This window comes from Colobus angolensis, unplaced genomic scaffold (assembly GCF_000951035.1).
Source record: "Colobus angolensis palliatus isolate OR3802 unplaced genomic scaffold, Cang.pa_1.0 Scaffold2, whole genome shotgun sequence".
In the NCBI taxonomy this organism is placed as follows: Eukaryota; Metazoa; Chordata; class Mammalia; order Primates; family Cercopithecidae; genus Colobus; species Colobus angolensis.
In genome coordinates, this window is record NW_012115154.1 from 12986980 (window position 1) to 13009091 (window position 22112).

The 22112-nt window shown below is 38.8% G+C and overlaps 1 protein-coding gene across 2 annotated transcripts in view; it reads right to left on the reverse strand.

Moving 5' to 3' along the window:
- The window catches only part of TPK1 (thiamin pyrophosphokinase 1), a 401888-nt gene that overhangs the window by 313016 nt on the left and 66760 nt on the right, over positions 1-22112 (reverse strand). For both annotated transcript variants that reach the window (XM_011941409.1, XM_011941410.1), the window contains exon 3: positions 8090-8161. In XM_011941409.1, coding sequence (XP_011796799.1) covers positions 8090-8161 — 72 coding nt within the window. The remainder of the gene's footprint in view (positions 1-8089; positions 8162-22112) is intronic.

The window sequence follows — 22112 nt, forward strand, 5'->3', positions numbered from 1 at the left end:
AAAAAAAAAAAAAAAAAAAAACACCACCCAGGAGAAAAGACCTTAATTTCTCCATAACAAATATTTTACCGGGAAAGTAAGTATTTGTTAAAAATGAAGATGTCTGTGTTTCAGGAAAGGGCATTTCAGACCCAAGCATTTTGATTGGGAAAATGATACCACATCGTCTAAAGAACTGGACACCAACAACGATAAGAAAAGAAATGCACAATGATGACTTCATCTCTAGTAAATTGTCTGTTTTGAAGTTCTACTTATATTTTCTAGTTTTATGTAATAGCCCACCACCTGGTTAGTATAGAAATAGAATTCTCTGTTTTTTTTTATTTTAATTTCTTTCACTGAGGGTACAGCATCACAAAAGATACTACTTAGCCTCTCTAGCAAGGATAATTATTAGCAATGTGCTTAAACTCCTCAAATTATCCACACACCAGGCCCACTTCACTGAAGCAGACAAAAGATAAAACGGTGTGTGTCTCTCTGTGTTTGTATATCTGTGTGTGTATGTATACGCAAGTGAATTAAACATGGAGCAAACACTGAAAAAACATACATAAAATGTTCAGTGTTAAAAAAGAAAACTTAAGTAGCCATATAAACTTGGCAGTGATTTTCTGGATACATTAAAAATTGACATACCAGTTGGACAGAGATCTAAATGGCATAAAGAATGAAGTAAAATAAGCAGTTGAAATGTCTATACTAACTGCCATGAAGCACACATGGTCACACGGTCTTATAATCACCAATTCAGGGGCATTTTTCTAGTTTGTAGTAGTATTTCACTTATTAACCTGTCAGAAATTACATTTAAAAATCATTTCATGAGAAATAATGAAAAAGAAAAACTAAAAGCATAAAACAAAGATAATGACAGAAATAACAGTTAATAGGTCTGGGCACAGTGGCTCACACCTGTAATCCCAGCACTTTGCGAGGCCAAGGTGGGCAGATCACTTGAGGTCAGGAGTTTGAGACCAGCCTGGCCTACACGGCGAAACCCCGTCTCTACTAAAAATACAAAAATTAGTTGGGCGTGGTGGCGGGTGCCTGTAATCCCAGCTACTGAGGAGGCTGAGGCAGGAGAATCACTTGAACCCAGGAGGTGGAGGTTGCAGTGAGCCAAGACTGTGCCATTGCACTCCAGCCTGGGCAACAAGAGCAAAACTCCATCTCAAAAAAGAAAAAAGCAATTATATATATAGTTAATGGGGACTGACATTTTTTATACCAAACTTTGAGGTTTTAACTTTTAAAAATGCACACATGGTTCTATAATGAAAGATGAAAATCTAAGGAAAAACTAAAGAATTTATATTTATGAAATTAAGGTTAATGGCTGGGCACAGTGGCTCATTCCTATCATGTCAGCACTCTGGGAAGCTGAGGCAGGAGGATCACTTAAGACCAGGAGTTTGAGACCAGTCTGGACAACAGAGGAGACCCCACCTCTACAAAAAAATAAAAATTAGCTGGGTATGTGATACATGCCTATAGTCCTAGCTACTCAGGAGGCTGAGGTGGGAGGACTGCTTGAGCTGATGAGGTCAAGACTGCAGTGAGCTGTGATCATGCCACTATACTCCAGCCTAGGTCACAGAGTGAGACCCTGTCTCAAAAATAAATAAATAAATAAATAAATAAAGTTAATCTACAGTTCACATAAACAAGTTATGTAACAAAAAGGACCCAATATATGACTAATCTCTTTAGACAATAATGTCAGAAGACAAGGGTACTGCTAACTTATATATCCTTCTATAATTAAAAGATGCACACTACCATAATATCTTAATAGACAAAGAAGATATATTCAAATGATACATTTACTGGCATCTTAACTATCAAAGGCATGAAACCAAAAAGCCAAAAGAAACACAGCAATACATTTTTGCACATGCACTATAATAAAAGGAGAGATTAATGAAAATATCAATTCTGATTGGGTGTACCAGGAAGTATCAAATAAGTACAGAGGAGTCATAAAGCAGAGAAAAAAAAAATGTGAGTGACACAGCTCAAGTTCAGCAGAATTACAAAAGGGACACAACTGAGACTGAAGACCAAAGAGGAATCTGGGGAAACAGAGAGAAAGAGAGTCCATGAGGAGGCACAAGCATGTGCCTGCAGCCTGCTAACTGGTCCACATCAGCGCAAGAGGATTTCCAGGACGTGTCTTTGGCTGCATCAAAGACAGGCAGTGACCTTCCCCAATTGTCAGGGTGACCCACAATAGCTACCAGGCCAGTCTCACAAGAACTAAGAAAACACCATCAGCTAAGCACTTTGTATCCATTTTCAAGAAGTTCATTCTCAAGGAAAGACAAGGTGACATTTGAGAAAATCTATCTCTACCTGGGGAAGCTACGGAAGCATTCAGAAGAGGTGGCATTTGAGTTGGACCTTAAAGGATGGGTGAAAGTCTGCAATGTAAATAAGTAAAAGTGTATTTTACGCAGAAAAAAAGTAAATGGCAGCTCTATTTAGATGAATCATTAAATACACAGGAAGAGGTAGTCACGGAGATGAGGCCAAACGAAAAAACTATATTGGATATGCATTCTTGTGGGGACTGGCCCTTCCACAGTCAGCTTAAAGAAATCACCTTAAGGTGATTTCAAAATTTCAAAGTTATCATCAAAAAACATGTTTCCCTTAAAATTCCTCTAACAGGAATAATGCATACAATAGATAAAACAGGATTAAAATAGCAACTGATACAAGCATATTAAAGTATAACTATCTATTCAACCAATCTACACGTAAAAGTGACAGCTATCTGATTTCTCTATTTTAATGAGAAAAAAACAAGACACCAAAAGTGAGATAAATAGGTTCCACAATAAAGAAATTAGAATGAAAAAGGAAAGATAAAGGAAAACTTTAATATAAAGTTTACAGGACATAAAACTTTACATAATATAAAGTTGGTTATATTTAACTTAAAATAATCAAGTGAAAAGAGGCTTACAGAAAGCCTGGGGTGCATCATTTAAGAAGGAAAGAGTTTGTTACAAAAAAACTACAACTGAACTAAGGTGCTTTATAGCAGATTTCTACCTCATTTAAAACAAATCTAATGCCAATACTAATCACTAGCACAAAATTTGCATAATTACTGCAGCAAGTCTATTTAGTCTATTAAAAACTATTTAGGTAGAGTGTTTTTGTTTTAAAGAAAAGCATATGGAAATGAATGAAGTAGAGTCAATTAACCAACTATTACAATAATATCAATTCTTAAGAAGCAGGGGCATGGCTAGTTCATTCTAATCACTTGTGGCTTGGACAGAGTCTCAGACATGCAGTCACAGGAACAGGATGCACCTACATACTCCAACTCTCAATTCTAGCCACTATCGTGTCCCTAGCAACCAGCCCAATGCCTGACATAGAAGGGTCTCAACTAATGTCAGTCAATAACAAATGGAACATAACTAATGCTATAAAACCAAAGACCTTGCTTATACTTTAATTCACTAATGCTACTTGTGCCTCTCCTTAATCTGTAAGACCTGTCTGATATGTCAAATATTTTATGACTTCAGTTTCAATGAAAATAAGTATGCTGCCCATGCCCTGGTGTGATCTTAAGGATGACAGTAAAAGAATCTGATCATGTAATCGTAATCTAATTAACATGATCACCCCTGTTCTGTAAATCATGAGGAGAAAGTGGGGAAAGGCTGTGAATACATGCTAACAATGAGGATATGTGCTGGACTCCTAGAAACCTCATACACAGTCACTCAATACAACCTTATTCCAGTATGTCTGGTTTTCATGACGTTTTGTAGCACAGAGATCTCCACTACTAATTTGAGAACACTGTTAGCATTGTGACCCCAATCGAGAATAACTAACCTATAAGAAATATGCAGAGCTAGCCGGGCGCGGTGGCTCAAGCCTGTAATCCCAGCACTTTGGGAGGCCGAGACGGGCGGATCACAAGGTCAGGAGATCGAGACCATCCTGGCTAACACGGTGAAACCCCGTCTCTACTAAAAATACAAAAAACTAGCCGGGCGAGGTGGCGGGCGTCTGTAGTCCCAGCTACTCGGGAGGCTGAGGCAGGAGAATGGCGTAAACCCGGGAGGCGGAGCTTGCAGTGAGCTGAGATCGGGCCACTGCACTCCAGCCTGGGCGACAGAGCAAGACTCCGTCTCAAAAAAAAAAAAAAAAAAGAAATATGCAGAGCCCTTCATACATATGTAACATACATATCTCTGCTTTTGCACTTACCACATATTTCAGGAAGAGAAAGACACTTCCTGAAATAAGAAAGCCTGACTCAAAAAATTTTTAAAAAACATGTTAGTAGCTGGGCACGGGGGCTCAAGTCAGTAATCCCAGCACTTTGGGAGGCTGAGGCAGGTGGCTCATGAGGTCAGGAGTTCAAGACCAGCCTGATCAACATGGTGAAACCCCATCTCTACTAAAAAATACAAAAATTAGCCGGCCATGGTGGTGCGCACCTGTAATCTCAGTTACTCAGGAGGCTAAGGCCAGAGAATCGCTTGAACCCGGCAGGCAGAGGTTGCAGTTAGCCGAGATTGTGCCACTGTACTCCAGCCTCGGTGACAGAACGAGACTCCATCTCAAAAAAAAAAAAAGTTAGTAAATCTAAGACCAATTGCAAGTCACAAACACCAATAACCTCCAGTATTAACAGAAAAGTTAGATATTAACTCTACTTCTATCTACCCATCTTTCTATTTACCTATCTACCTACCTAAGTGCTTATTTCATCATCAAACCAAAAGTAGAAAATGCTGGAACAGGTAGAGAGATATGCTCCAAGACTTCTAACCAAGAAAATCACCAAACTTCATGATGTATAAAAGAGAAAATACATTAAAACCTCCATAATTTTAATCTCCCTTGAACTCCCTCCTTAGGCATTTAAGCTAAATCTCGTAACTTATATTGTTAGAGTAGGTAGTTAGGCAGACATGAGCACGGCAGGAGAAGGCCCCTCCCCAGGAATGTCAGGGGACCATGGGTGATGGTCGGGCAGTTGTTAAACTGTTTCTCTAAAATAACTGGTGGCAGCCGGCACCAGGGAAAGGCACTCTCCCAATAGATAGAAAACATCTGGAGCTGGTAATCAGCTGCTTCCTTACAAGGTCTCTAGATTTGGGCGAGTGGGCTCACATGCACACTAAGAGGCAAAATGGTGGAGTTTAACTGGTATATGACCTTCCTCTAGGAATACTTGACTGGTAAGGGAAAAGCGGCTCAAAAGAGCATGCACACAACTTCAGTAAACACAAGGAGCACGTGGCCCCTCCCAAGTGCTGGCAGGCCACTGGGCTACTGTGCATGCAGACAGCCCACCGTAAAGGAAGAATCAGGGGAGAAGAAACACAAACCCCAAACTATGACAATGTATAAAACCTCAAATCAAGGTCCAAACAGGGCACTCGGATCTGTCAAGTCACCCACTTGGCCCTCTTGCAGGTGTACTTTGCTTCCTTTTGCTCCTGTTCTGAAACTTTTTAATAAACTCTCACTCTGGCTCTAAAAGTTGCCTCAGTCTCTCCCTCTACCTTAAACCTACTTCTGCCCCTCAGCCGAATTCTTTCCCTGAGCAGGCAAGGATCAGGTTGCTGCAGACCCTTACGGATTCGCCGCTGGTAAAAATATCACCTAACCATTGCAGGAAAAAACTTTAAGATAAACTTTCAACATAGTCTTTCCCCTGAAATGAATCTCAGGAAACACCTACTTAACAGAAGTCCTTGACATAAAGTGAAATTGCCAGTTTTATGCAGGAGTCTTATATACTATGCAACGCTCTTCAGATTCCTCTGCATTTTGAAGTTTTCACCCATTTTAACAGCCCAGTTTTCATCCCTTGATTTCAGGTCTTCATAAATCTTTGTATCATAGAACAGAAGTTACAGAAAATGTTGAGCACATGGGTTAAAAGGTAATGCGGACAGTACCCTCAAGCCACTTCATACTTGCTAATACCCCAACCCATAATACTGTCTCCTCTCCCAAACCCTCAATGCTGTCCTATACATTTCCTAAGCCTTTCCTATGTTAAGATTAACAACTCAAGCACAATACTTCCCTATTTTGTTGCCTTTACCCGGAAGAAAAGAAACACGAAAGGGGGCACTGCAAACATAAAAAAGCACAGCTTCTGTTAAGAGAATCACAAAAAACCTGCTCTTTAGTATCTATCAATAGGCCCGCTTCTTACAATGGTTAAAGGCTCCAGAACACCAAGGATTATCCTAGCATATATGTGAAAGAACCTAACATCTCAATAACCTAAAAAAGACAAGTTATTTTGGAAATGAGAATTAACTAGCCATTTCAGTATATCTGATACTTCAGATACCTTTAGTTTTTTTCAGGTACAGACTGATCCTTATAGAAAAACTAATGAAATGAGGAACTTCGGTTGCCTCAAAAATCTACATCATTCACACTATGTGCAAAATTAAGACTCTCAACTCCCTCAAATATAACAGACTTCTTTAGATGTAGCTCTGAATATTCAACGTCTCCAACACTTTGGATCTATGGTTGTCTATTTCTAATGTTTGCAATAAAACAGTCACTCACACTCTCCCCAAACAATATCTGATACAACAAATTCAAATAGAAAGGATGTGCCTGACCAGTTTTAGTATTTTCTAGCAATATAAGCCACACTAAATTCATTCTTCCATTTATTGTCATTAATAGCAATTATGTGACAGATACTGCACTAGGCACTAGAGACACAGTGACAAAAGACACTACAGCCATTCAAATAACTACCTAAGTAGTGGGGTGTTAATTTGAGAGAAATATTTGTACAATTATAATGTGAAATTTTAAGCTGACTAACTTAAACATAGTTCAATTTAGAACACCAAGAGTTTCCACTGTAATCATATTAGACAAAGTTCTTTATACAAAAATCACTTGTGATGATTTATTCCCTCTACTATCACAACTATCTCAACTACAGATGTGAGCTTATTCACATGTGAGGTTTGTATTCTAAGAAACATAAACATAGGCCGGACACAGTGCCTCAAGCCTGTAATCCCAGCACTTTGGGAGGCCGAGACGGGCGGATCACGAGGTCAGGAGATCGAGACCATCCTGGCTAACACAGTGAAACCCCGTCTCTACTAAAAAAAAAATAAAAAAAACTAGCCGGGCGAGGTGGCGGGCGCCTGTAGTCCCAGCTACTCGGGAGGCTGAGGCAGGAGAATGGCGTAAAACCCGGGAGGCAGAGCTTGCAGTGAGCTGAGATCCGGCCACTGCACTCCAGCCTAGGCGACAGAGCAAGACTCCGTCTCAAAAAAAAAAAAAAAAGAAACATAAACATAATGTTGAGAATACTAGAGTTCTGTGATGATAAGAGGCAAGCAGGAATACCAAAAATATGCATCAATGCGTCAAGAATCAAGTGCTTCTGCCTATCTACCTTGGTCTAAAACTTCCAGTGACAACTCAAGAAAAATGCTCCTTTGGAGGAAAAAAAAAAAAAGATTCAAAACAGCAAATGATATTGAACATTATTTTCCAACCTAGAGGTAATCCTATAAAAATTAAAGAATAATGTAAATAAACACTTAATAAAGCCTGTTTCTTACACAAAACCTTCCAACAGTATCCATTCTGTGACACTATCCCATTTTGAACTATATTTTTCAGCACCCCAAGAGGTTCTTACATATTAGCATCATCTTCATTTTTGGTTTTGCAAATCTGAGCACCCTGAAGATATGTTATTATTGGATGCTGCAACAAATGAGGCATGTGGATGCTTTTCTATCATCACTGGTGCCAAAAATAATTTACACTTGAACAAATACTTGTTGAGGATTCAGGCTTAATATCCACACTGTAGTTCTGAAATACAGTATGGTATTCCGTCCTTGGGGGTCCATGCTTTGGAAATCACTTTTAAACAGTTTAACAGAGAAGCAACAATAAATTATTCCAATCATTAATAACTGAATCACCGTATTATAAATTCCACTTTTTAGTCAGGTTTCAGGGTACTTAATAGTCATGTTGGTCAGTCTCAAATTAAGAAAGCAAGCAAAGAAATAGAAATGCTAATTAACATTACCTTTGTTCCAAAGATGACGAAAATAGTTGTCCAAAGGCTGATTAAGAATTACAAGGCAGTACTTCAAATTCCCTAGAGAAAAAAAGAAAGCAAAATAAAATACCTAAGTGAACGGAGTCTTTTGTTCCCCTTACATGAGTCTAAAATCATACCCTACTAGTCCAGATTTTCAGTATACAGAGAGCTAAAGTTCAATCACAGCGAATTTCCCATACCTTAATTTTAAAAGGCATCATACATTAACAGGTCCTACTTTACTTAGTATATCTGTCACATTACCATATTGTTGAGCAATGTATCATAGAAACAACTGAGTAAACTTTTTGTAGGGGGCGAGGAGTACAAATGTTCTTGATATGAATTCTCATCGTTCCAACATATCCACTACTTTGACACAACTACCTTCTACCTAGCTGGTTTTATATCACCCCGACCTTATTTACCAAATGGTGTGGGGTCTAGTGGGTGTGCATTTTCACATTCATTCATATTCTTTTTCTCTCTTTCTTTCCTTCCACCCTCACCCAATTTTGGACTTTCCAAAGCAAAATCCTGCATGCTTTCACAAATCTTACTAGGTCTTCTCACAGTTCTCTTATTCCAGGTTTTTAATGACACGCCAAAGATAAAGATGAAGAAAAGTTACTTTTGAGACAATCATTCCACACCTTTTATACTGTACTTAAAACAGTGCAAAGCAAAGTACAATCAGGTATTGAAAATCTGTCATTCGGTTCAGTCCAAGCACCCTCCATTTCATTTGTGAAAAATAAAATGTTTAAGAAAAATTGTTTTTTAAGCAATCTCACTGTTAGAAATGGAACACAATAAATAAATAAAAACGGTATGCCATCATCCATAGCAAATATTATTAAGTGCCAATTGTATACCAGGCACTGGGAGTACAAACAGGGATAAGATTACAAGCTGTGAGATGAGACACTTACAATAAAGATGATTTATTCAAAATACAATATAAGAGAAGCACAGGAGGAGTGCCAGATAAATCGACACATGAGTATAGCGGGAGTTCAAAGGCTAGGAAGCCAATAAAGTCTGGTGTCATCCCAGAAAGTTTTGTGAAATGTAGATTTTTGAACTTGATCTTACAAAGAGAAAGAAGGTGCAAAGAATAAAGGAAGGGGCTTTCTAGACAAGAAGAACAGTTCACAAGAAGCTGCTCTCCTCATTCGTTAGGGTTACTCCAGTGAACAGTTTCAGAAGCAATGCCCTAATGATATGATCATAGGACATTAATACTAACATCAGTAATTTTAAACATCGTGTTTAAGATAACACAGGAATTTAAGTTGAGGCATCTCACCATCTACAAAATGAGTGATGCAGTAATGAGTAGTAAACACAATTTATATAATTTGGGAATCCATATAGAGATCATAGCTGAAGGTAAAAGAGTAGGCAAGCCACTGAGATACTGCACAAAGCATGGGAGGGCAAAGAGAGAAAAGAATAAAGATGAAAGCAAAGACACTGTGTTTTCCTACCATAACAGAGCTGAAAGAGGTCAACAGAGAAAATACAGAAGGAAAACCCATAAAGGCAGAAGGATAAGAAGGTATTTCCAAGAACATGCAGTTGATAACACAGCACGCTACAGAAATGTCAAGGAGATTGAACAAGAGGCCAAGGGGAGGGGGATCTCAAAGAAAATCTGAAAATTCATAGAGGGAGACTCAAGATAGTGAAGTGACCAAGGGATTAGTGAACAGTCAGGAGATGATTAAGAAGGAAGAATAGTTACCATTCTTTAAAATATAAAAAGTTCACTGTGAGAAATGGGAAAAAAAAAAAGGAACAAAGATAAAATATTTTAAATATAGAAAGAATCTTATGTCCTAAATAGGGAAGGGAAGTAAGAGGAAGAAGGGAAATTATCCATTTGTTCTTTCAAGACGTTATTCTCAGAGCACGCTTTGTTCCGGCACTGCTCTAAACAGCAGTCCAGAGAAATGGCATGTCCCCCCACCCCACCACCACCACCTGTAAGGCGTGTCTCCTACTGAAAAAAAAGGGCTGAGACTGAGGTACATGAAGGCACATCATGTGCCTCAAAACTGAGAATGTCTCTTTTTCTTTTTAAGAGATACGGTCTCACTCTGCCACCCAGGCCGGAGTGCAGTGGTACAATCATAGCTCACTGTAGCCTCAAACTCCTGGGCACAGGGGATCCTCCTGCCTCAGCCTCCTGAGTAACTGGGACTACAGGTGCACACTATCATGCCCAGTTAATATTTTCATTTTTTGTAAGCAGCAGTCTCCAACTCCCAGCATCAACCGATCCTCCACCACCCAAAGTGCTGGGATTGCAGGCGTGAGCCACCGCAACTGCCCCTATTTATTTATTATTTTTTTGAGATGGAGTCTCGCTCTGTCTCCCAGGCTGGAGTACAGTGGTACCATCTTCGCTCACTGCAACCTCCGCCTCCCAGGTTCAAGTGATTCTCCTGCCTCAGTCTCCCCAGTAGTTGGAATTACAAGTGCCCGACACCACACCTGGCTAATTTTTTTATTTTTAGTAGAGACGGGGTTTCATCATGTTGGCCAGGCTGGTCTTGAACTCCTGACCTCAGGTGATCCACCCACCTCGGCCTCCCACAGTGCTGGAATTACAGGCGTGAGCCACCGTGCCCAGTCTGCACCTACCCCTACTTAAAACAAGGTAAAATAAAGTATGAGGGGAGAATTAGAGTGGAATATGGAACATTTTTAAAACAACTGCTGTAAAAAACAGATTACAGGATATGACAATCCACAATTTTAAAAATAGAAATCTAATTGGAATTAACTAAAAGGTAATATGATATCATATCTGTCTATAAGTTTAGCACTTTTCCCACTGATTATGAGGAGGAGACATAGGAGTGGGCGTAAATAGATAGGATGGGGATGATGGCTGGTTTTGAGAATTGGCAAAATCACTTGCCAAGAGGTCAACGGAATCCAGGATGTTTATTTGGGCAGATTTAGAATGAACGATTATGGTGAAAACCAGTAATGGCCTATTCTTTAGTAACAGAATCCTGACGAGTTTTTTTGTTCATTTTACTGGGCCAGGTAAGAAAAAAATAACCTTGTGGCAAAATGTGGTCCATAAGGCTAAGTTCTTAGATGTGTGTAGTTTCTACGTAATATCTGGAAAGTCTCCTTAAAATAAACAGTGATTTGTCTTCTACTTCTTTCCTTTCTCCTTCCTGCTATCTGCAAGTAAGAATTGCTATCAATTCTAGCAATTGAATGAAATTCTAGCAGCCACCTTGGATCATAAGAACAAGGGCATCAGTAAAGGAGCCTGGGTTGCTGATGACTTCGTGAATCTTCCTCCATTCCAGCACTTCACTACCTGCCTCAAATCTTACTTTACACAAGTGAAGAATCAACTTTTAAGCCGTTTCCTCATCTTGGCCTTAATTCCGGACAGCACTCCTAGAAGCAAAGGTCCTACCAGGAGTTCAGGAGCCAGGACTGGAAACAGAGCCCCTGCCACGACTGTATGAGAATTTATTAGAAGGTTGTGAGACTGCAAATCAGTTTCTTCCTCTCCCTTCTTCTCCTTCTCAGTGGTTCTTAGATAACCCAGAGGAATTTATAAGACATGAAAATTTCTAGACCCTGTCCTACACCTTTCAAATTACATCCCTTGGCATGAGGCATGGCAATCTACATTTTACAAGCAAGTTATTCTACTACAGGTGGTCCACGGACTAAGCTTTAAGGAATCCTGCTTTGTTATCACCATACCAGTGAAGTTTAGTCGGGCAAGGTAATGCATTTATTATTTCAAGTAATAAGTGTCAAGCCCTGAATTAGGTGCTGGGGATGCAAAAATGAAAAAAAAAAATACTTCTATTCTGTACAAGTCGCTATTATTTTAGGTTTCTATATTCGAGTGAAAAAAAATCTAATTGTAATAAATGCAGTGATCACAGTCCAGATTGTGTTAAGGTAAAGATGAACTAGAAAAGGATTTGAGATGACTCTAAAGAAGAAGGAAGAGCAGACAAGCATCAAAATGCAGGACATTAGCTCATTCATTCATTCCACCTGGATGGAGCATCAGTTTAAGAGATTCAGAGCCTGGTTCACGGTAAAACTCAGTAAGATGTCAATAGCAAGGAGCTAATAATTTGGATAACCCAATGGCCCTTTCCTGTGTAGCAAAGTCTACACTGCCAAAAGAGGCATTCAACAACGTTGAATGTAAGTTTACATCAATGACTGAAACTGCTGTTACTGATCATTTGATATATGAACTTGGTATTTTTGTGCCTCATAGAGCCATCTGGTAAGACAGGAAAGCACTAAAATCCACATTACTGCTCCTCTAGACCAATACTTTCATTAACGTGATATCCATGAAGGCATTTCATTTTTGGAAAGAATGAAGCAGTATAAAATGTATAGTACAGTTAGGCTTTACTAATGATGTTATTAATAAAAAAGAATTAACTACTTCAGCTATTTCTATATATAACATTTATGGTAGGCTGTTTCTGTATATAAAGATATTTAGGTAATGGGATCTGATACTCTTTTCTAATCTAGTTTAGTTTTCTAACAAGATCTGATAGTCTTTCCTTTTCTAATCTTGTCTCCCCTGGAAGTCAGTATGGCATTTATTCTACGCTCAAAGCCTTCCTGATTACCAATCCATAATGGATTGCAGAAAAAGTAGCATACAGAACCACCATAATTCCTAAATAGCGTATGGGAGTTTCTCAAACATTCCACCACAATATAGCTCCATATCACTCTCAGATACTGAATTATGGGACAATGACTCTGGTTCTAAATGTTCCAAAATTCAGAAAACTCTGGGAACCAAGCAAGTAAGAAAAATCAATAGTCTTATTTCAAGTAGTTCTCAAGCTGTCACACTGATACTGTTCCTGGGATATGCAAAAAGATTTAAGAAAAAAAAACTAGAAAGAACTTCCTCATTATGTTATAAAAATTATAATTTTTTTAAATCAGGTGTCCTAAGGCAATCTCACAGACAAAGGTAGGCACAGACAGCAGGATTTCAAATGGAATGGTGAAAGAAACTTTTCATTATTTACAAAAATGTATGATGCACTCCATTTAAAAGAACAAAGAAAGACAGACTAGTCTTAATCCTTCAAATGTTAAGTCAAAACTCCCTGAACTGTTTTCTCGAATGGGCTTCAATTACGGAAGATGAAAAATCCCGGATCACGGATGTATTGAAACCAAAATGCTCCAAACTGCATGAAAATCCTGAGTTAAGTACAAAAGTCCAAGTTTATAACATGAAAATAAAAATGAGGTCAAATCATCAGCCTTGGGCTAAAAAGGGAAGAGGCCCTTTGAAAGTAAAAAACTAAACATAACAAGTTCAAATTTTAAGAAAGAGGGAGGGGCATCCCATCTGTCTTTACTGTACGTAGTTCTCCCTCTTGTGTAACAACAACAACAACAACAAAATTCTGCCTCTTTAGAGAAATGGCTGATTCTATTATTAAGGAACTATTCAAGATGAGCCCAGAGCACCAGGTAGTTCCAGAAAGAAGGAAAGAAGATGATCCCCCAAAGAGGCAAACAAAAATACCCAGGGATGAGAGTAGGTCAAAGGGGCACAACAGCCAAAAGAGGTCCCAATGGCCAAAACTGTAAACAATTTGAGCAAAAAATAAAGTAGCATTGGATTACAACCCAGAGTATGAAATAAATATCCATGAGTCCATATGGATTAATTAATATGTAGGGGGAAAGAGACAAATCTCCCAAACAGAAGAATTCCAAACAAATTATACAATCTTCCATCCTAAAGAAGAAAGAACATAGCTAGGCTATACACAGCAGAGAGTGGGCTGCACGTAGAAACTTCCTTCCAAAGAGGATTATGAAAAAGAGGAGAAAACTTTACGGTAGAGAAATATAATAAACACTACACTTCAGGCTGGTGATCAAGGTCAACATCAATAGTCATAAATCACGTTTATAGTATGTACCTTTAACACGATGTGATTAAAATGGCACTCTGTCTCCGGGGTTTTTCTCCCCAAAGTCTATAACCCTAGTCTAATCAGGAGAAAAATAGAAGATAAATTCCAATAGAGGCACATCCTACAATATGCCTTACCAGTATTATTCAAAACTGCCAAGGTCAGCAAAAACAAAGAAAGTCTGAAAAACTGCCACAGTCAGAGGAGCCGAGGGGACCTGACAACTAAACATAATGTGGTATCCTGGAGGGGATGCCTGGAGAGTAAAAGAACATTGGGCCAAAACTAAGGAAATCTGAATAAACTATGGAATAATAAACTGATGATAATGTATCAATATTGGTTCATCAATTATAACAAATGTACCATACTAACGTCCAATGTTAATCCAGGGGAAGCTGCTCACGGGGCTTACGTAACAACTCTCTATACTATCTTCTCAACTTTTCCTGTAAATCTAAAGTTATTTTTTTCAGTCTATTACTTTTTTTAAAAAAAGCTCTGGGACAAGCAAAAACAGAACTGAAAACTATTCCATCAGGTATTCATTCAGTGATTAACTCCATGAGACGAAACTGCCAACCCTTACGAAAAAAGCATGTTTGGACTTCAGGAAAAAAGTCAAGAAAAAACCCACTACGCCAAAAGGCAAAGAAAATTCTATTCCATCTTTGGAAAACTAAATTACATTCCAGATTTTCTTTTCATTAAGAAGTAAAACAAGAAGAGAAGAGAAAATCTCAAGAAAACCAATTTCTTTTTATTTCCGACTCTGAGAATGAAAACTATTGGGACTCTATGAGATAGACCATAGTCACATCTCTAAATCAATGATCTTGAAAATGCAGTCAGGCAGCTCAGGAGTGAAAGGTTGATGTATTTTTTAATTAAAAAGAAATTAAGATGACATTTAGTATGCAGACAAGCACAAGGACCTCACTTGTCCTTACAGTAGATGGTCAGAGGTTATCTGCCATGAGTGAGATATGCTAAGGAAACGCGAGAGCTGCACCACACAGAGCTGTCAGCAGCACCTCACCCTCTTCTCCAGTGTATCAGGATGACCTGCAGTTTACCTGTGCCCAGGAAAGTAAAACTACAGATTATTCAGTTTTGCATAATCTTCACAAAATAGGTAAGTGACTTAAAAATATTCTTTAACACATATTGAAGATAATATAAATTCTGCACAAGCATGCAAAAGCATACAAGTAAATGCTGAAATGATCACTTCTACCTCCTAGAACTAGCAAGTCTTAACAAGCTTGAAGTAGACTCTAACTAGCCCTGACAACTAAGCTCTGAAGGAAGGGACGGAGGGAGGAAGGGAAATTATAAACACATTGGAGCTTTAGATTTACATCAATTATCATAAATGATAAATTTATCCTTCAGTATATAAAGCAATAGGTCACAGCGTCTCTATAATCACAGATTTTTTTTAATGCCAGCTAGCACAGTGGCTATAATCCTAGCACTGTGGGCAGCCAAGGTAGAAGGATTGCTTGAGGACAGGAGTTGAGGACCAGCCTGGGCAACACAGCAAGACCCACAGCAAGTCTCTATAAAAAAAAAAGTTTAAAAAATTAGCTTGGCACAGTGGCACATGTCTGTAGTCCTAGCTACTCTGGAGACTGAGCTGGGAAAATTGCTTGAGCCCAGGAATTCAAGGTTACAGTGAGCTCTGATCACGCCACTGCATCCCAGCCTGAGCTACAGAGTGACACACTCTCTTTAAATAAATAAGCAAACAAGCCAACTCCTCCCCCAAGAGATCTTTATACAACATGCCTGTAGTAGGGCCTACGCATCATGACTTTTTACAAGCACCATAAGAGTCTAACAGGTCACCAAAGTTGAGAACCACTGGTATCGTGTCTTACGCTATTAGCTAATGACAGTGTAAAGCCCTCATAACCAGCAATGTTACTTTAAAACACTATCAATTTCATCTGTATCTCACCCTTTTTCATTGCTGTTCTCTGAAAATTTTATATATAAATAGCAAACAATAAATTATTTGTAGATTTTCATAAACATAAATGAATTCCCCTTTGAAAACTGATATGGTATGAGATTTGTTTAGGAAAAAAACTGAAGCCCAATATTGTAAATGAAATTACATTACAATAAAACACAACTTACAACAGAAAAAATATTAATGACAAGTTATCGAGGGTTTTTATGTTCTGTTTAAAAATTACTGAAATTCAGATAAAATGAATATTAGCCAAAGCACATGCCAGTCATTATAATAGTTATTTTGCCAAAGGACCAAAGACTATTGTTATGAATATCTCATCCCTAAAAAGTATTTCGATTAAACCATGAAAGCTCTAGAGTACTGAGTTTCGTATTGATATTGCACAAACTTCTATATTTAAGCACAAGATTTTTTTCAAGTGTGCACAGGGAAATCAAAACTGTCAAATCAATTCGTTCTTTGAGGAAATAAATTGCATGTGGACAAAGCAGAACTATTAAAAGGCTCTGAACAAATATTCCATACCAAAGTCTATTAAAATAATTGAATTACCAATGGAATGAAAAAATTGGCAAGTCACATATAAGAAATTGCTTCAGAGAAAGTAAACAAAGAGTAGAAATAAACAGGTACTTCCTTGAGAAATCTTTCTTGCCCTCTCCCAAGAGTGACCATATGGTATATGCCAGTTGCACCAGTACTGAGCCCAGCTCGGTCGGGGAGAACCTAACCAGCAGCGCTAGGTGAATTAAAGACACACACACAGAAATATAGAGATGTGGAGTGGGAAATCAGGCATCTCAGAGCCTTCAGAGCCAAGGGCCTCCAACAGAGATTTACCCATGTATTTATCAACAGCAAGTCAGTGATAAGCATTGATTCCATAGATTATAGATTAACTAAAAGTATTCCTTACGGGAAACAAAGGGATGGGTCGAAATAAAAGGATGGGTTTGGCTAGTTATCTGCAGCAGGAACATGTCCTTAAGGCACAGATCGCTCATGCTATTGTTTGTGGTTTAAGAATGCCTTTAAGCGGTTTCCTGCCCTGGTTGGGCCAGGTGTTCCTTGCCCTCATTGCGGTAAACCCAGAGTCTTCCAGCGTGGGCGTCATGGCCATCACGAACATATCACAGTGCTGCAGAGATGTTATTTATGGCCAGTTTTGGGGCCAGTTTATGGCTAGATTTTGGGGGGCCTGTTCCCAACACACCAGTATAATAATAAACTGTGTCCCCTTCCATTCATTCGCAAACTGCCCTGGCTTAGACAATAAATTATATAATCACTGTATCCTCCATCATCTTCACCTCCCAGCCCATCCTTCTATTTCAGTCTCCAGCAAAACTTACTTCAATGAGATGTACATCCTACCACACCCCATCAATAATGCTCGTCGGGTTGACCAGTGACCTTTTCTGTAAAACTCAACAACTAATTCTCAGTTCTCTTCTTGCCTAACCACATCTCAGCAGCGTAATAGGGTAGATCACTCCTTGAATCTTTCTTCTTGAATGATCAGGGATGGGAGCGGTGGGGGAGAAAGGACGGAGAGAGTTGTGTAGTTGCACTTTGTGAACCGTCTCCAGTTTCATTAGCTTTTTCCTGAACTATCATGATCAAAACACGATTTAGCAATTTGAAGGCAAGACAATTGGTTTTTGCTGCTGTTGCTGTTGTCCTTTCTAGTACCCTTCCTGGAACATTTTGTATCATATTGATTTAAGTATAGTACTCAGGGCTTCAGGACATAGGGCCATTGAGTTTTACAAGGGAGTAATTTCATTCTGCAAAGAATCACTTTGGGCAAGCAATCCCTCCCATCCCCTGACTTGAGGAAAAACCCTATCGGTTCTCCTTCTTCTGTGTGACTGACCCACTCCTTCTCAGTCTTGTTTGCTGCTTATTCCTTATCTGCATAGAAAGTACTGAATAAAACTTGTTGAATAAATAGTGAATATCTCTAGATTCTATATGTAAGAGTGTCCCAGATGCAGATCTTTGGGCCTTTTCTCAATCTATATCCACTCCCAAAGTAATCCCCTTCAGTCTCATGACTTCAAATGCTGTCCATAATGGTGACTTTTATATGCATGACACCAACCTGGGGTTTCCCCCTAAACTCCAGAACTCTATGTCTAACTTCCTATTCAACAATTCCACTTGGATAGCTAACAGATATCTCAAACTCAACAAGTCCAAAATCAGACTCCTGAATCTTATCTCCACGCAAACCTGCTCCATCCAAAGTGCTGCCCAACCCAGTACCATATATACCACCAACACTCTGTTCCCCGTGAACAGTTTTCATCTCTAGATTGTATAAAACAGCCCTCTAATTGGCCTCTCTACTTCTACACTTGCCTCTCTTATACTCTATTCTCCACACACCAGCCAGATGGATCTTGTTAAAATACAGTCAGAGGAAGTCATTTCCCCGTTCAAAAACCTCCACTGGCTTCCTTTCACAGTAAAAGTCAGATTCCTCACAAATCACCTACAAGGCTCTACATGACCTGGCTTCTCTCTCTCCCTGCTGTATCTCCTATCTCCCTCCCTCCTCCCCCACAGGCCCCATCCCTGCTACAGACACACTGCCCTCCTTGTTTCTCCTAAAACATACAGAGCACAATGCTACCTTTTAGACTTTACTGTAGATAGCCACATATTCAGTGAATGTCTTACTTTCCCTTTCACACTAATTCCTCGGCTCTCCGCTCAAATGTTAGTTATCACAGAACTTCCCTGAGCAATCTATGTAAGATAGAAACACCTCTGACTCCACGCTAGCACTCACTCTTAACCTGATTTGTTTTTTATAATAAATTTATCACCAGTTTGTTCATTCAATCTTTTTTCTAATGTCTGTCTCCCCACACTAGTACATAAATTCCTGAGTCCATTACCTAAAACAGTGCCACACACACAGTAAGCACTCAATAAGTACCTTCTGAGTGGCTCTTTCAGCAATGACTTTATGTCCATTTACAATAAATCAACTCCACATACTTTCTCTAATAATCAAGTGACTCGTCCCCAATTTGAATAGGTACTTTTCCCTTGGTTGCTTGCCCAAAGGATTCTTTGCAGAATGAAATTACTCCCTCCTAAAAATCAATGGCCCTTTCTAGGTCCTGAAGCCCTGAGTACTACACTTAAATCAATATGATACAAAATGTACCAGGAAGGTTAGTAGAAAGGACAACAGCAACAGCTACAAATGCCAATTGTCTTCCCTTCAAATCGCTAAATCGTTTTGATCATGATAGTTCCAGAACAATCTAATGAAACTGGAGATGGTTCACAAAGTGCAACTGCAAAGTTTGTAAATAATTTATTTGAGAATAGATTAAGTATTTTTGAGGTAAACAGATGTTTAGGCTTACTACCTATATAGAGAAGAAAGAAATCCATGTAATACACGTTGAGCCCTACAAACCTGAGCATATATCTAGTTATTGTCATCCAACCTTTCAGGTTGAAAGTGTAAACAGATTCTGAATGGTTTAAATCAATTTCCATCTAAGAGCATTACCTCCCATGATGCAACTGTAATGGGTCTGTCCAAGTTTACTAAACCTAATATTATAAAATCTATGCCACTATAAACAAAATGCCCCAATAAATTCTCACAAGAATCTATATATGTTAGAAATGCATGAGAAAAAGAACACTTTATATTTTACAACTAGTAAGCTTCTGCTCTGTAGGAAGTGGGGGGAAGTGCAAGTGAAACCTGACAAAGTTCTGAGTCTTTCTTGACATAAAAGTGGAAGGCTACAGCAAGAAATTTTTTCTTTATTTACCCTTACAAAGGTTAGCCATATTCTGGTTGCCAATAAACACATTCTCACCCTAACCCAAATGAATGAAGTTGAGTTCTTTATCGTGGCACACTGACACCTCTGGATTGCTGGCAGAGTTCAAAGCTGCTCCATCAACTGTCCCTTGCCCTGCAGACATGGGGCACAATAAACTGTGTTTCCTGTCAATCAAGAAATCAATCACTGCCTAGCAAACTGTAGATGTAATGCCATAACCCTAAGGGTTCGTCATAAAGTACTAAAAATTATAGTCCATCACATTAGTTTTGATATGTTGACAACAGGGCCCACAATAGTCTTCACACTTGAAAAGTCGGTTCAAAACACTCCCTGAAGGCAGACTCTAAGTTTGGAATGCGCTTCTAAAACAAACAGAGAGACTAACTTTTATCATTAGACTACTCCTGCAACCTCAGCCCATGTCCACCCATATCAAAAAGCACAGAATCTCTTCATGGCAAGCAGTAGAAGGAAGGACAAAGAAGTTCAACATGGCAGTAAATACTCCCTTTTAAAACCCTTTCTACTTAGGTTTGGTTAGGTTTGATGAGAATTATTTTGGGAATAGGTGGGCTTTAAAGCTTTGTGGGCTTCATATGTAAAAACTGTATTCATCCATTCTCACACTGTTATGAAGAAATACCTGAGACTGGGTAATTTATAAAGGAAAGAGGTTCCATTGACCCACAGTTCCGCATGGCTGGGGAGGCCTCAGGAAACTTACACGCAACTCTTTACAAAGCAGCAGGAGAGAGAATGAGTGCCAGCAGGAGAAATGCCAGACACTTATAAAACCATCAGATCATGTGGGAACTCACTATCACGAGAACAACATGGGGGAACCACCTCTGTGATTCAGTCACCTCCCAGCAGGTCCCTCCCATGGCATGTGGGAATTATGGGATTACAATTCAAGATGAGATTTGGGTGGGGACACAAAGCCAGACCATATCAACAATGCTAAGAATAAACAATTACAGTATGTAGCTCTTTTCTTTCTTTTTTTAATATTCCTTAAAAAGGACTTTGACTCGAGTCATACCAATACATATAATCAAATACATGTGCTCACTTGCCAGCATATATACTAAAAATACAAGCAAAATAAGTACACATTAAGCTAGATTAGACATATTTAAACAAAAATCTGATGTTCTCTGAGACCTATAGTTTGAGAGGAAAAAACTGACAATTACTTGAAATTACAGTTTAAAAAGCACTTTTAATAACCTTCTTTAAATGATCTTCTTTAAATGATATAGATTACATAACACACTACGTCATCAAAGTACTTCTGAATAGAAGTCATTTTATTCACTCAGTTTTTTAAAAATAAAATGTAAAAATTTAAATGCAAAAGACCTGTGTTTCACGAATGACTTCTGATTACACACACACAATCCACCATATCAAGAATCAAACCCATACTGAAGGAAATCTTATTAAACCCAAAGTAGGCAAACATTTTCATCTCACGGGCACTGTGGGCTTTAAGAGAAATTACAGTAACTTCTGCTATCAATAGGAAAAATTTTGACACCAACTGATGACTTGCACTAGGCCACAGATAAGTACTCTGGCAAATAGTACCACCTCAGTCTCAGTGTCCCTTAATCAGATCCAGGTTCAGGTGAAGTAAACAGAACAAGTCAGGTTTCTCTACAACTGCTTTTCTTTTTCATAGAGATTATATGTCACCAAAGCTGGAGTGCAGTGGCACGATCTCAGCTCACTACAGCTTCCATCTCCAAGGTTCAAGCAATTCTCATACCTCAGCCTCCCAAGTAACTGGGATTACAGGTATGCCCCAACACATCCAGCTAATTTTTGTATTTTTAGGAGAGACAGGGTTTCGCCACATTGGCCAGGATGGTCTCGAACTCCTGATCTCAAGTGATCCACTTGCCTCAGCCTCCCAAAATGGTGCTGGGATTACACGTGCAAGCCACCACATCTGGCCTATATAATTGTGTGTGTGTGTGTGTGTGTATACACACACACACACAAAAAAAAAGTTTGCTAAGAAAGAATATTCAAAGGTTTTGTTTTCAACAGAGAAAGAATGGAAAGAACACAAAATCCCATTGATACAGCTGTGCTATGTCCCACATAGTGAAATAGCTATATATTACCTAACAAGGAACATTCTCCAAGACAAAAATAAGTAGAAAAGCAGGGTTCAAATAACAGATGTTATATTACCATTTGTGTAAAAAAAATTTTAATATATA